The 17,217-nt window shown below is 37.0% G+C and overlaps 1 protein-coding gene across 1 annotated transcript in view; it reads right to left on the reverse strand.

The window, feature by feature from the left end:
- The window catches only part of GMPS (guanine monophosphate synthase), an 80,448-nt gene that overhangs the window by 39,966 nt on the left and 23,265 nt on the right, over positions 1–17,217 (reverse strand). The window contains exons 2-5 of the mRNA XM_065943610.1: positions 13,969–14,150; positions 10,391–10,505; positions 4,626–4,723; positions 2,332–2,435 (exon numbers count right to left, since the gene is read on the reverse strand). Of these exons, the coding sequence (XP_065799682.1) occupies positions 2,332–2,435; positions 4,626–4,723; positions 10,391–10,505; positions 13,969–14,150 (499 nt within the window). The remainder of the gene's footprint in view (positions 1–2,331; positions 2,436–4,625; positions 4,724–10,390; positions 10,506–13,968; positions 14,151–17,217) is intronic.

Genomic DNA, 17,217 nt, shown 5'->3' on the forward strand with positions numbered 1-17,217 from the left:
GTACCTAACAGGAAAGCATCAAAATATTTAAGGCAAAAACTGATATAAGGAGAAATACATGAATCCACTACTGCAGTTAGATACTTCAAAATTCCTCTGTCAGAAATAGTCAATTGCTGTAATCCATCATATCAACAGGCTAAGGAAGAAAAATTATATGATCATATCAATAAATGCAGAAAAAGTATATGAAATATATCCAAACACTCAATCATGACAATAACTCTCAGGAGACTAGGAATAGAGGGGGACTTCAACTTGACAAAGAGTATTTTCTGAAAACCTACAACTAACATCATACTTAATCATGAGAAATTCAAAACTTTTCCACTAAGATCAGGAACAAAGCAAGGATGTTCCCTCTATCCACTGCTTTTCAACATCATAACAGAAGTCCCAGTAAATGCAATAGGACAAGAAAAGTAAATAAAAGGTATACATATTGGGAGCAAAAGGAAATAAAATGGTCTTTGTTCACAGATGACATGAGTGTCTATGTATAAAATTTTTAAAAATCAACCAAAAAAGTTCCTAGAACTAATAAGTGAGTACAAGAAAGTTGCCAGAGAGAAGGTTAATACACACAAGTTCATGGCTTTACCATATACCAGCAATGAACGAGTGGAATTTAAATTATAAATGCAATTAACATTAACACTCCCAATGAAATATTTTGGTATAAACCTAACAAAATATGTACAAGATGTACATGAGAATCCAGTCACTCCTAAGCACTTACACCTCTAACCACTCTGCTCCTTACAGTCTCCTTTCCTGATTACCACAAGAGATTTCTAGCTGGTCTCTCCTTCTACATTTAACAATCTCTTTACTCCTCTGTAGCCAGGATAACCCTGAAATTAGATCACGTCTCTCCTTTGTTCAAATCTTCACTCACTGTAAGTAATGGCAACATTTTCACAATGGCCTCAAAGGTCCTGGGATTCTGGCTCCCAACAGCCTCTCTGCCTTATCTTCTACCACACGCCCCATGCTTACCCAGCTCTAACCATGCGGTTTCCTTGCTGTTCCTTAAACAAGGTCCCATCCCAGGAATTCTGCCCTGCTATGTACTCTTTCCCCACATATCCAAAAGGGCCAAGCACCTACTTCCTCCATGTCTAGTACCATCAATAGGAACACCATCTCTCAATAGCCTATCTAAAAGAGTAACAGTCCAAATCACACATTCCATAACACTCCTCTCGTCTTCTAATGTTTTCAAAGCATTTAAACACTGTCAACCACTGACTTTTTCTGTATCATCTGGTGACTGTCTGTCCCACCCCTCCCCCATCCCCAGCCTCACTAACTAGAGCATTAAACAGAGGTATGGTTCATTTTGTTCACTGATACCTAGAACTGTGCCTGGGACATGTGGGTACTCAAATATTTGTTGAATGAATAAAAATATACAATCTCATCTACCACTGCTGATCTTGTATAAGAAATAGAAACCTGTCAAAAAGGAAACTATTCTTGAAAATTCCTATGCTAATACAATAATCCGTTAAGTAACTGCAGGTACATTACTCAATTCAATTTATCCATGACAAAATTTTTTTTCCAACTTCTTAGGTGTAACATAACAATCAACAACTTTATGATAAGTCCACTTTTTCCCTTTTGCAGATATCCGGGATTACTGGTGATTATTTACAATTACTCAAGTAAGCAAGTAAAAAATTATGAACTGCCAGAAAATCAACTCCTCTTCAAGAAAAATAGAACAAAAAATTGTTTAGAGCATGAACTGGCAAACTTCCTACGAAGGGCTAGATGTTATAAACTAAGTTTGGTGGGACATATGCATACAGTCCCTGTCATTTATGATAACCCTTAAATAATATAAAAAGCATTCTTAGTTCCCAAACATACAAAAAACAGACTGCAGGCTGGATTTGACCCACAGGTTACCCTGGTTTAGAGCAATGCCCTGAATGCTTAGTCTGATGTTTTATAGACATCCAAGATACATGCCTATCTATACCTAAAAGAGGCATTTTTTAAAAGGGCAATTATGAATACAGCATGCTAGAGAGGTAAATGGTTCTCAAAATTTTCCTGAGTTATAATGGATATATTTATTTTGAAAAGCAGAGTAGAATAAACAATTTTAAAAGTATTTCAGAGCAAACTAGTAAGTGACTTCTAGATAATCCTTCTAATATTAAATATCCTTCATGAATTAACAATTGACCCTATGACACTTACAGTATCTTTCAAAAAATTAAGAAACATCAAAAACAGTATCACATACAGAAACATATGTTTATAAACTTTTCAGATAAACTTTAAAAAAGAAAACCTGCAAAGTTTTAGAAGCTTTACCTGCTACAATATTCCCAGAACGAGCCACAACCTTGAATCCATCAGCCACTTTGTCTACACTGTCTCCATGGGTAAGTAAAACAATTTCTTCCTTCTGAAGACCCCTAGGTAAGCAAAAAATAAAACAATATACAAATAGCTTTATTAGACACGACTAATGGAGTCTTTTATTTTTTTCTAGCTTTATTGAGATATAACGACATGTAACATTATGTAAGTTTAAGGTGTACAATGTGATAATTTGATACACCTATATAGTGTGAAAATTTTAGTTAACACATCTACCACCTCACAGAATTACCATTTTCTGTGTGTGGTAAGAACATTTAGGCTCTACTCTCTTAGCAACTTTCAAATATACAATATAGTGTTGTTAACCATGCTTTACATTAGATTCCTAGAACTTAGTTCATCTTATAACTGGTAGTTCTTTGCTTTAAAAGTTACTAGCTTCTATGCATAAATCAAGAAAACAGAGAAAGTAGGTAACAGTACAACACTGCTAGAATTTAAATTTACTCTATTCATGTATCCACATACACAGTTTCAAGAGGCTATCATGGTTTCAAAATTATCTCTCTACTGGAATTAATCTTAAGAACAGAAGTAATTAATGGCATGGTTTAAAACAAATGTAAGTAACAGTTATCAAACAAACTGTATGAACTTTCTTTGGACCTTGATGCAAACGAATCAATTTTATAAAAAGATATTTGTTACATTATGAAAAAATTTGAACAAGGACTTTGTATTAAATAATATTAAGAAACAAAAATTAAAAATAAAGCAAGAAGATTAAAAAATAAAGCAAGAAGATTAAGTACATTAAAACCATAGGATGTTTTGGGGTTGCTGTTACTGTCATCACTGTTCACTGTTACTTAGGATTAGTGTAGGCTGTAATTGAGCACCAGGATTTTAGAACTGTCAAGACAGAGAAACTGTAACTCTTAACCAGATCTTTACATTTAAAGTCTCTTGTAGTATCCCATTCCACCAGCAAGATTCCTGAAGTAGTTCTCAAGAACAGTCACTTGAGATACAGGTGAATGTAAGCAACAACTCTCCATTATAAAGTAGAACAAGAAATGGATTTCAAAAACGCATTTTGGCAATGAGTAGCTTCAGTTCATACAATTATTTTAGCAACTGTTGCTTTTTTATTAATACCACTTTGAAAATGAGAATCTCTGAATATTGATATTCTTTCTCTAATATTAAAGACAGCCACAGCCAGTTTTGTGTAAAAACTGGGATAGCTCCATTTGAGACAAAAGGCCTTAACTTGGATTTTAAAACTGATTTGTCCAGTTTGGAGAACACTATCCATTACAAATTAATTTAGGTACAACTCTATGGAGGATGTAAGAACATATGTTAATAAAACAAATCTATAAAGATAATTAGCACAGTTACAAGAAATGATAATAAAAACTACATATGCACATTAACTGACACCAGCCTACATTTTACAGATTTAATGCAATTAGGGAGAAATGTGATTCTTAAAGAAAAATGGGGTTTATTTCAAAAGAAAATAAGGGAGTAACTGTCAACTGTCCATGTAAGTGGGTTATACCCAAAACATGGGAAAACCCAAAGAAAGCAAGCTAGTGACTAAAATTTAAGTTTTCTGATCTTTCAGGAAGCTGAATGAAAATTCACCTGGTTTTTTGTAAAGCAGAAGATAAATGATTCTAGGAAGCTAATGAACAGCTCATTCACCAATCTTTAAATACATTAGAGCTAATATACCTAAATTATTATCACCCAGCAATAAAATCAATTAATACATTCACTATATTAAAAAGACAGTACACGAAATACAGTTATGCTCAGTACAAAAAGTACAATATATATTTAGTAATGAGGTCAGCAAATGGGTAGCTAGTTAAGCACCCAGAGAAAGAACACGGTAGAGGAAGATGTACACAAATGCAGACAGTTTAAAACATTATCCATTTGTCACATCTGTCATACTAATATTAAGAATCATGCTCGGCTAAAAAGTGAAAAGGGAAAACTACAAACGTCTGCAATCCCAAATCGGGGTTTAAGACCGCACAAGTGCTCTTCAGTTCTGTCTTAAGTGCTTTTCTTATTCCTAATTAGCATCACCACCATCCTCTTCTGTCTTGACACTCAATTGGAAAACAAATATGACAATACCTTTGGCCACTGCCGTGGCCTTAATTTTGTCTAAGAATTACAGAATCTCCAATTTTGAAGAATAACATTCCCAGCTTTAAGTCACTCCTCTAACATTCTTATTGATATAAAAATATCTATCATACCTGAATAAGGAGCATGTGTTATCCACACTAATACTGAAGACTCCATCTTCTCTAACACTTTTTTTGTGCACAGTACCTCCAAATACCTTATTCATCATCTGTTCCAGGAGAAAATAAATTGATGTTAATATAATTCAAAAGGAAATTACCCAATTTCTTACACTAATAATTTATATTTCTTATTTTTAGGATAGCTGTTATGTTTGTGCCTCCAAAATAAAGGAAGTTTGCTAACTGTAAATTACTTGTTATTATTATGTATAATTATATAGTTCTTAAAAGGAATAGTTACAAAACAAAACTAGATTAGGAATTTGACCTGATGTTAATTTTTATTAAACACTGGCAAATTTTCCATTTAGCATACTTTAATTCATCTGTTAAAAATAAGGATTTCTTTTTAAAAGATAAGGATTTCTTTAATATCTGAGTTCAATTTTTAAAGCATTTTAAAACACTCTTTGAACTCATAAAGTACCTAGTTGGTATTAAAACTAGCAGCTATAAATTCCTACAAACTGTTTAATCTTTGGCCCCAAAGGAACAGTCAGTCTGAAAGTCTACAGAAGGCTGTGCTGTGGAGATGGGATAAGCAATATAATCTGGTCTTTAAATTAATTTGTTCAAATCCCATCCACCTACAGACTTTTATTTTAAGTAGTCTCTTCAGTCCAACCCTTCTGTGGCAATCTTCATCATCATTTACATATGCCTAAACCCTTCCAACACCAAATAGATACACATAGGATTTTTAGGAACATTAAATCTGCATTGATAAAATCAATACAACCTATCTTCATATGTCTGCTCCACAACAGGTGTCATAAGATATCTGCCACAATGATACACGATGTAGGTGTACCCAGCACCCAACAGAAAAACAGGCAGAGGGCTAAATATGTGTTCATTCTTCTAATACACAATGGCATATTCTTCAAAGATACATCGGCAAATGCTGCCCTCTGCATTCTCCTGTTAGACATTCACTATAAAACTTCCTGCAATAAAGGTCTGCATGAAGCCCAGCAATTAAATAAAAAACAAAAAAACACCTCCTAACCTGTTTAACCCAGTACTTTCCAAACTACAGACTCACACATGAAACACTTTCTGCAGCGCCTTCACACACACATAGTTTAGGGAAAACTGCTGCAGTCTAACCAGTCCCCTTGCCTCTAGTCGTGCCCACCTTCCAGAGGTCTATGAATGCCAGCCACTAAAATGTAAATACGACTGTGTTAGTCCATGGTTAAATTCTTAATGGCTATCATCTATACTTGGGTCAGCAAATTTTTCCTGTAAAGGACCAGAGAATAAGTATTTTAGTTTTTGTAGGCCCTACTGTTTCTGAAGCAACTATTCAAAACTCTTGTCACTGAAGCACAGAAGCAACTACAGATATTTAAAGGAATGGACATGATGGTGTTCCAATAAACTTTATTTATGGACACTGAAATTTGAATTTCACTTCATTTTCACATGTCACAACATACAATTCTTTTTTTAAAATGTTTTTCAACTCCAACCATAAAAATCACTTTAAAATCATAAAAACCATTCTTAGCTCGCTGGTCATACAAAAAGCAGGCAGTGGCCAGCTGTGGCAGCAGGCTGTAACTTGCTGACCCCTGTCTACAGGATAAAGCCCAAGTCCCTTACACTGAACAAAGACTTTTAAACGCACTGCCTCTATCTAACTCCACTTCTCGTATTTCCCATTACTCTCTACTCAAGCCATTCAAGCCAGTGTGATTAGCAATGTAGAATTAGCACGTTCTCTCCCTACCATGTCTTCAGGTCTGTTCACAGTACCAGTGGCCTAGCTAAGTATGTGACCCAGAGCAGTCACTCAAATTTGCTGAATGAAAAAACGAATGTTTCCCTCTATATACCAAATGAACCTTGTGTATCTCTGCCTCCTCTGAATTTCCAGTTCTTAATTAGAAGACAGCTGAATGATCAAGCTGACCAAAGCTGTCGGAACACAACACAATTTAAAACTCCACATAGTCTAAATTAAAGGTTTTTATAAAGCCAGAGGCTTGCAGCAAAATTTAGAGCTATCTCACCTTTCAGAAGGCTTTCATGTTTATTCTTGACTCCTGATTTATGTATACATGCATGCGAGGTAAAAGTGAAAATACAAGGAACTGAAGGATCAGCTAAGTGTGTGTGTGTGGCAGAGGGGGAAGGGAATAACTTTATGTAAAGCAGAACACTCTTACTTGGTTCAAATTTTGTTTTAATATTCTATTTTGACTTAAGGAAACAGCTTTCGTTTTGCTTTTGTAATAACCTTGAGGTCCTAAATGCCTCAAACAGCAGCAAAAGCCCTGTAGGTCTACCACTCCAATTGGGTAAGCTCCCCTTTTATCTGTCTTATATGTCAAGATTTCAAAATACATCTTAGATTTGGGAGGGGGAAATGAAAGGAAATTCTCCCAACAAAAAATTTAACAAAATCTGTGTGGGAGTATACAAAGAAACCAAATGCTTGTAATAAAGATGTTTCTTTAAAAAAAATGAAACTTAAAAAAAAAAAAATGAAACTATAGTGAAGAAAGAAGACAGAATCTAGAAGGTATATGCAACATACATAATTGGCAAAAATTTAGCATCTAGCATATATAAAAACAATTTTAAAAATTCAACAAAAATTGTGCAAAAATTATGACTAACCTTTTACAGCAAACCAGACACTAATGACCAATGGCAAATAAATCCATGAATCTTAAAATAAGGAAAATGACCACTAAGACTACAACATGTCATTTAACACCTCTTCAGCTAGGCAAATTAAAAATATATATATATATCTAACCTTGTCAAGGCCTGCAGGGATATAGAGCAAAGGCATTTTTACATACTGCTGTGGGAAGGTATATTGGGGGCAAATAGTTCTTAGTGAAGTTGAGACTCAGCATTTCAATTAATGGTTAGCTTAGAGAAAATTCTGTGTATGTACAATACCAAAGTCCAAAAATATTCATGGCAGCATCTGCAATTGCAAGAACTTGGGAAAAGACCAGAAACGCTAACAGTGGAATATATCACTAATTGGCGATACACTTGAATGTATCACTACATTCAAACAATAATTTCAGTAGTGAAAATAACTTAAAATTAGTGACTTTCAAAATCAAAAATGAAACTACATGAAGCATGATTTCATTTACATGATGATCCATAGACAAAACTAGAAAATATATTATCTAGAAATACAATGTGTATAAATCTATAAAGAAAAGAAAGGGAATGAATAACAATTCAGTAAAAGTGTTACGTCTTACTGGAAGAGAGAGCAATGTGGATTGGAAAAAAGTACAAAGAGAGTTTCAAAAGTTCTACTAATATTCTATTTCTTATGCTTAGTGATGTATAAACCATAATAGAAATAAACACTGCAAGGAGCAGGACAGACTGTTTTCTTTCAAAGCAAAGAATTACCAGGAAGCAAGCAGTAAGACTCAAGAGTTAATGAGAAAAGACAGCACATAAAATTTCAGGCTGCCACGGGGTATATACTAGAGGGAGTATATATATACCATGTGGTATATACTGCAAAGGTATACACTAGAGGGAGGCCTTTGGTGCTAAGACCACCCAACCCAGAGTCTCTAGGAAGTGTTAGTCCTTTACAAACAGCATGTTCGCTACAAGGTATTATTTACATCAGCATTTCATAGAAAGATAATCTCTTCCCAAAGGAACAATATCAGTCCACTCCATTATCCTCCTGTGAAAGCAGTGGGCAATTTTTTTATGCATTTAACACAAACAGACCTGGCTCTTGCTACCACAAGATCCATCCTGAATGACAGAAAATGTGGCCTGACAATTGGAAGGGGGTACTGGCAAAATGGACACGTAGCCACTATCATTTTATATTAAAGGAGCAGATTTCACACCTATTTCACTCTAAGTGGGTCCTAAAAAAATATTCTGCGAGACTCTTCTTTATGTTATAATGGAAAATATAATGGAAAATCATAACAATTAGAAAGAAACAAAATCAACTAAAGCTGTTTTGTAGACCAGCAATTTCTAATATTCTGCCCTTGCATTAAGAATAGAAATAAAAATATTCACATTCTTACATGAACACTGATTTATAGTTCCTTCCTTTACTGAAAGCTCCAGAGATAGCTAGAAGAAAATATCGGTCTGTTCACTTTCTAACTTTTGAACAGATTCCCTCTGAGCATTATTCATATCAGTACACAGGTTTCAACCAGATTGTTTAAAAGAAGACAATTCACTGTTGTGCTCACTTACTAAAACGAGGAGGATCCCCAAATGGCAGCGGCACCAGCGTCCTCACGGTAGAATGAGCTTCCCAAAGGGGCTGCCACAAGCATCTATGTCCCTAGGGTGAGCTCCAGTTGCCTTCTGCCTCTGCAGGGGACTCGCTATAAGATCAGCAGGTGAGTCTGACCCAGTCTCCTTTCAAATTACTGCATCTGCCCTGGGTCTTGGAGCATGTAAGATTTTGTGGGTGCCCTTTAAGAAAGGAATCACTATTTCCCACAACCCTATGTCTCTCCCAAAAGTAAGTCTCACTGGCCTTCAAAGCCAAATGTTCTGTGGGCTCATTTTCCTGGCATAGGATCCTTGTGCCCAAGACAGAAGGTGAGTTCAGGGTTTTCCTACTCCACCATCTTGACCACTACCCTACACATATTTAATTTACATTACAGTGAAGACACTCGGCAGACACCATCTTAACCAAATAATCTAAAGGAACACTCCCATCACAGTATTAATTGACATCATCTGCCTTCTAATGAGACTCTGAGAGGAGCACAGCACTTGCTGCTGTTTAGTTGCAGAGTCATATACGACTCTTTTGCAACCCCATGGACTGCAGCATGCCAGTCTCTGCCCATGGGATTTCCCAGGCCAGAATACTGGAGTGGCTTGCCACTTCCTTCTCCAGGGGATCTTCCCAACCCAAGGATGGAACCCATGTCTCCTGCACTGCAGGGGATTCTTTCCCACCGAGCCACCAGGGAAGCCGAGCACAATCCTGTGCGATTCCTGCCGAAAACACATAACCTGAATCCAACAAAGAAGAAATGTCAAACAAACCGAACTGAAGGCTGTTCTACAGGGTAACTGGAATGTACTTTTTTTTAATTGGCAAGGTCATGAAAGAGAAGGAAAGACGGAGCAATGATTCCAAACTAAAGGAATGTAAAGAGACATGACAACTAAATACAACAACACATGGTCTAGACTGAATTCATGACTTTTAAGAGACATTAATGAGCCTGTGAAATGTTAACAGAGTCTGTGGACCAGATGTGAACACCAAGTCAATGTTAACTTCCTGATTCCGATAACCATACTGTGGTTACTATGTAGGACAGAATTCTAGTACTTAGGACACAAGTAACAGAATATCATGTTTGCAAATTACTCTCAAAATGGTTAAAAATGTTATAATTAGGGAATTGAGTAAATGTATAAAGGAGCCCTCTCTCACAACTACTACTTCAACTTTCATGTATATTTAAATGCCTACCTTTTTGAAATAATGGACAGGGTTTCGTTGTAAGCAGTAATACATATAGTTGCTCTTTTGAAAATCCCCACTCAAATGAGTTTTGCCATACTAGTGTGGCAACTCATAAACAGTTGTAATATGAACAAATTCTCTCATACAACTAAATATCCTAAATGCGCTAAAGACAGAAAACACTAAAACAGTAGGAGGCACAAGCAGAACAAATTAACTTTTAAGGCAAATTCATAGATGTATGTACCTGCATGCCATAGCAAATTCCAAGAACAGGCTTGCCAATAGTGAATATTGCTGGGTCAAACCAGGGAGCATCTTCTGCATACACAGAATTAGGCCCTCCAGAGATGATAATAGCCCTGTGGATTTAAAGAAGACAGTTACGAAGAATCTCTGTTGATTTTCATACAAGGTCTATGCCCGCTCTTGCTTTACCACTGAGGGAAACTCAATACAGACTCAGATTCTGTTGTTTTCAGTACGCCACAGCAGATCCATATTCTGCCACAGCTAATTAATAGTCTCCTACACAGCTTAATTTTTTTTTTTTTTTTTTTTTTTGGACTGTGAGACATGCAGGATCTTAGTGCCCCAATCAGAGATCGAATCCATGCTCCATACCCCCTGCAGTGGAAGTCTCAAGCAATGGACTGACGGAATCCCCTACACACAGCTTCTTTTTACTCTTATTTTATTGCAATGTGGGAAAGCTGACTGATTCAACAGTCACATGTTAATAAGCACAAACTTCCAAATATACAAAACCAATTGTCTCAATCTATGAAGGTAAGCCTGAATTTGTTTTGTTTTCCTCATCAGTGGAGGAAGTAAATGAGATTCTAAAGGTGGAAGGTGAAAATACATGTCTTCTGAGAGGTTAAGGAGTAAAGCAGTTACACAGTAGGACAAGTGAAAGTATTATGAAGGCCCTGGATTATGTAGAGCAAAATACTCTACAATAAAGAGTATCAGAAAATGTGAAGAATTACCTAATTTCGCCTGTTTAAAATCTGTCCAATATTCCCAACAATTTTACCTGAGACCCAGAAGTAGGAGCTAACATGATCTGCCTCATTTGCCCTGCTCTCAGAACCCAAGTCAGTATTCTGTAAATTAGAATTTACAGAGCATTCTGTGGGTTACCTTGGGAACAGACTATTTGTATAAAGAAAGCTGAAAAATGAGGCTGGCTTCTGATACAGGGAACTCTGGTCCTCCATATTCAATCAAAAAATTTTGGAACACTTTAATATTATGATTTTTACATAAAAATTCAGATTTCTATATTTTCTTTAGGAAAACAATCTGCTAACATTGGACTTTCACTCTAACATGGCTACAAACAACTGGAATCACAGAAAGACGTGCACCTTCAGATTACTTAGGCTCTCCAGCGTCACACACGCCCACTTATACAACACAGGCATGTTGTTGCTGCTTAGTCACTGAGTCAGGTCAGACTCTTGCGGCCTGGCCCATGGACTGTAGACAGCCAGGTTCCCCTGTCCACGGGATTTCCCAGCCAAGAATACTGGAATGGGTTACCATTTCCTTCTCCAGAGGATCTTCCCAACCCAGGGATCAAACCCAAGTCTCCTGCATTGGCAGGTGGATTCTTTACCACTGAGTCACTTGGGAAGCCCGTATTTCTAAAGGAAAATGCATTCCAAGATGTAACCAAAATCTACTGACAAACAAATCTGGATTACAATCCACTTTATAATTAGTGGCTGCCTGCCATGTAAAAACATAAACTAAAATGACAGACTTGTAATACATCAAAAAAAAATATAAATCCTGAAAATTACTCAACAAGACAATGTATTTTTAAAAAATATATAATAATCTGAGTGAGCACAAAAGCCCTACTCTTTGAGCTTTATATTGGTAACATGGATCTTGGTATACATTATGTTTGTTAGCTTATCGCTTGCAAACAGACTGAAGACAATCTACTTACTCACGATGATAAATGGGACATCCCTTTAAGATCACAATTTTAAAGGGGAATGGGGCTAGCCCTAAGGATAGATATGTAACCTAGCTCCTTAAAAATGCAGAAGCTAAAACTCTGTAAAATATATCTAATAACCAAGATCTCTAGAATTTCAGTATGTTATATTTAGTTTTATAAATGATAACCACCATGGGACTGCCCAGCATCCCTCATTAATCTGCTATAAGATTCTTAATACTATTAAAAAGAAAAAGCAATGGACCTAGTGAAGGATAAAACTCAAGCAGCACTTAAGCCAATTATGAAAATTCTTATCTCAATAAGCTTGAGAAGAGCTAATCACTCTTTCTGAGTTCTCTATTTCTATCCTGCTATTTATTTTGAAACAACTTGCAATTACAAGGCCCAGTAAATCTCAAGGCATTCCAGATACCAGCTTATGTATCAAGCAGATCAAGATTCTAAAAACAGGTAGGTTAAGATGTCTTTCAAGTCATAAACCTAGAATTTATTCCAGGAAAGGGGTGATCAAATGGCTATCTCAGCAGAAAGGATCACGGTAATTAAAGCAACAGTGGTATAGTTCCTGTTCTACAGAGAGAAGAAGCTGTTGGTGTAAGCAGGACCTAGAAATTGTTTATGATCAGGTAATCAGATGACAAGAAAATCAATTAGACTTCTATTGTCAATATTGGTTACCCTACTCCACAACATTTGGTTTCGATAAGTTTGCTGGGAATTTTTGTCTGTTTGCTTTGGATTTGGGGAATGATGAAGTTTGGATTTGACAGAGAGTCATTCAGATTTCTTACAGTTTTAATTCCCTTAAAATTGGTTCTCACTGGCAAATCAAGACAGCTGAATACAAGATAAACTCAAAGCATTCCATCTTACTAGAAAATTATCTGCATCCTAAAATTAAAACAGTTAAATGCAAACCTGCCTTTTCTGATTCATAATTCACTCCATTTCAAAAATAAGAAACAAAGGATAATGTATACACATCTATAAAGTTTCTGAAAGGTAACCATTTGTCTAATGGGAAAACATTATGCTTTTAAGAAAAATTAAACATACTGTATTTTGGAAGAAATACAGCACCAAATCTAGAGAGCTAATTAAAGATATAAACTGTAGTTGCTTGCTTCTGAATAACACTCAATAAAAAACGAACATTCATTCTAAGAGAAAAGATACAGCATTAACCAAAAATAGCTGTTAAAGGAGGAAGTTACATATAAATTGAATGTCATTTTGACTAGTTTTAATAGTACAAGTTATAGAATTAGCCCTTAAATTAGAAGTCTTCATAATTCAGAAACTAGCCTCCTGGGATAGGAAGCAAAAGAGACGCACTGTAGACAGCACTCTCTAATCTAGGTACTCTAAGCATTATGTGTATATATATCCCTTTGATCAAGTAACCTGGGATGAATGAATGACCGTAACAGCCAAACCTAAGTCTGACCCAGAAATCCTATACAAGAGCAGTCCCCAGCCTTTCTGGCACCAGGGAGCGGTTTCATGAAGGGCGTTTTCCAGGGTGGGGTGTGGGGCGGCATCAGGGTGAGTCTCACACATTTCACGTGTGCGCTTTCTCTCTAATCTAATGCCACCACTGATCCGACAGGTGCCGGACCTTGGCCCAGAGGCTGGGGGCCCCTGCTATAAAACATAAAGTATTCAAATGATGAATTATTAAACTGTGCAAATAAAATTAATGTAATCTTTTCTTTAATTTTAATTTCTTTTGATGTCAAGAGCCATGGAATATTTCTTGTATTAAAACCAATCCACTTGGTTTTCATTAAAAAATTCAGTGTCCAAGCAAATTAGTAATAAAATATCCTGCGATCTGATCTCACCGGAATCCTTGCTCTTTTATGGCAAACGCTGGTGTTTCCAGAGGGAAGATTTCGGACTGCACGAACAGCTCCCTCACTCTTCGGTCTATGACTTTTCCGTACTGAGCACCCGCGTCCAGGATGACAATGGCTCCTTCGCCGTGGCGGTGGCCGTCCTTAAGGTCTCCTCCGGCATTTTCCAGCTGCAGATATGAACACAAGCGTCTTCCTAATTATGAAAATCAGAGGTCCTTTTAAGAACTATGGTCGCTGTCAGCTCCAAAAGCACGCAGAAACACAAACTATTAACTTAGGATTTTGAATTGTTAATTCAAAACACTTCTTTTAAAGGAAAGACTTCCATACATATTCCCACACGGGCGTAAAAGCTACCCCCCACTGGCTGCGCACAGCGTCGCTCGGGCTGGCCGCATCTCACGCGTATCACGCAGCACGGAGGCAAGCGGCGCCAGAGCAGCGCCCCGGGCGGCGGTCCGCCGCGGCACCACCGCCAGCTGCGCCTCGGCCAGGGGGCGCCCCAGGCTGGGCGGGGAGTGACGCGGTCACCGCTAACCGTCACGGCACTCCTCGGAGGGACGTGCTGGTGCGAACCGGGAGTTTCCTGCCGGAGTAGGTAAGCACACCCAAACTCACTTTGTTAGGACTCTTTATATTACCTGAGGAGAATTACACACACATGTGTCTGACCAACAATACTGAATTTTTTAATGCGTTTTAATATTATCTCAGACTCTCCTGTAGCTCAAACGGCAAAGCATCTGCCTGCACTGCAGGAGACCCAGGTTCGACCCCTGAGTCGGGAAGACCCCCTGGAGAAGGAGACAGCAATCCTCCAGTATTCTTGCCTGGAGAACCCCATGGACAGAGAAGCCTAGCAGGCCACCATCCGTGGGGCTGCAGAGGCGGACACAACTCAGCAACCAACACACCCAATCTTATCTCTGACAAGTATACACAGAGAACACTTTTCTGGAGAACAATTTGACAAAAAAAATTTAACTCTATGTGCTGAAATAGTTATCTAGAGTGTACTAAAATATTTACCTGGAAGTGACTTCAAAATAATGCATGGATGAAATGTATGGACGAAATAACATTGCCTAGGAACTGAAATCACTAAAGTTGGGTGATACATGTTCACTTTAGTCGCTATTCTTTTTTCACACATTTTTACATAAGAAAAAGCTTCAAAATGTGTGTGTATCTTGAAAACCCACTTGGAAGCATAAAGAATATGAAAAACATTTAAAACGTTTTGGGTAAAAATGCAAGAGTATATGTACATATATGAAGAAGAAATGCATAAACAGATATACACCTAAATACTAATAGAGGCAATATCTGAGAAATGTAACTACAGTAGGTGATTAAAATTTTTTCTTCACGCTCTTCAGTGTGTTCATGTACAGGTCATGGTTTTTCCCCTCCAGATGTAAAATCTGCACAGTAAAAAATACTTAAGCCCAGCCCTGGAGACATGCTTTTTAATCCTTTCATCCCTCTTCCCTCTCCATTTATGTGAACAAATAAATGCAGGCCTGCATTAACACCACTAACTCTTCACAGCAATAATGAAAAAAAGCAACAATCACAGCCATCTACGGAGGGGGATCTGTGAGAGGAACCCAACCACAGGCCAGAAGGAATTCCTCAGATCGTGAAATGAAGGTTGTAATCATAACATTGAGCAATGTAGAATAATCAGATCACAGAAAACAGAAGTTTATAGAATATATTAATGCAACAAATGGTAAAACTTTCTCCTTTCAAAGCTTTACCCTTAGTATACATACACAGAGATACACACACAGATCCCCTGTTAAGGAATTTAACAAAAAATATATATTTTTAATCTTTTTTTAAAAATAAAGTATTTTTGAAAGACTATCATGTTACTGTATAAATGTCTCAGATTAGTTCCATTATCATCTTCACAATTGTCACCAAATCCAAGTACAACCTTATATTTCGTATTAAAGACAGAGTTCTCACTTTGCATGATTCTGTTGTGTAAGAACTTCATTCCATGTTTTACACCAGGGTTTAATTAACTGAAGACTTCCCTGGTGGCTTAGAAAGTAAAGAATCTGCCTGCAATGTGGGAGACCTGGGTTTGACCCCTGGGTTGGGAAGATCCCCTAGAGGAGGGCATGGCAAGCCACTCCAGTATTCTTGCCTGAAGAATTCCATGGACAGAGAAGCCTGGCGGGCTACACACAGTTCATGGGTTGCAAAGAGTCAGACACGACTAAACAGCTAACACTTACACTTTTTCACACTTTTAGTTAACTAAAACCAGTCCCCAACACCATGGCTCCAATTTCCACTAACATATTAACTATTACACAAAGTACAAACTTTGCTCCTCAGTCCACAAATCATCACGCAAATAGCAGATGAACATCATAATCAGTAGCCAATCAAGTCCCCTCTTTCAAAGTGTACTGGCGACTAGTCACTGCACAACAAATAGCTGAGGGTGCAACCGTGTCGCCTCCTTGTTGCCCAGTGACAAATCCACATGCCATTTTACACATATTCAACGGGCAATCTAACCAATGAAGAATCAAAGGACAGCAAAGGAATGACAAGTGATATGCTGGAAGTGAATTTCAAGGCCAACGTAAATAGAGTTATAGAAGCAGCAGCTGGCAGTGGCAAGGGTGACACCGCTGCAGAGGAATTCAGTGAAGGCAAAACGATCAACGAGGAAAGTGGCTGTAATAAAAAGGACAACGTCCCAGAGGAAGTGACTCCAAGAAAATACTTCAAATATTTGAAAATACAACAAACTCTTGGAAATATTTCATGACATTCAAGTGCAAAGGATAAAATGTTGAAAGCCATCAAAGAATGGAAAAGCTGCAAAGGGAAGCATTGTGTACAAAACTTATCAAGAGTAGTTTAAAAATAAAACACAATTCTCAATGTTTCCAATATTTTAAGTTATACTAAATGCTAATTTCACTACTTCTTTATATTATACATCCCTTTTCTTTATAGTAATAACTAACAGTAAGTTGATATCCCAACAAAAATTTTTAAAACATAAGGAAACCATCACAATTTTCCCATTGATTACAAGATTGCTTTGCACGGTTTCACCATGTAAGTCCATTTTTTTTTTGGTAGGTCCATTTTTACAATCATTTTACTACAACATAGTAAGGACTTCTATTTATTTAAATCAACCAAGTTTTTCTTAAATAAGTGGGGTTTTAATAAAAATGTATAGTGCTTACTTAGCAT

Source organism: Muntiacus reevesi, chromosome 8, assembly GCF_963930625.1.
Source record: "Muntiacus reevesi chromosome 8, mMunRee1.1, whole genome shotgun sequence".
Lineage (NCBI taxonomy): Eukaryota > Metazoa > Chordata > Mammalia > Artiodactyla > Cervidae > Muntiacus > Muntiacus reevesi.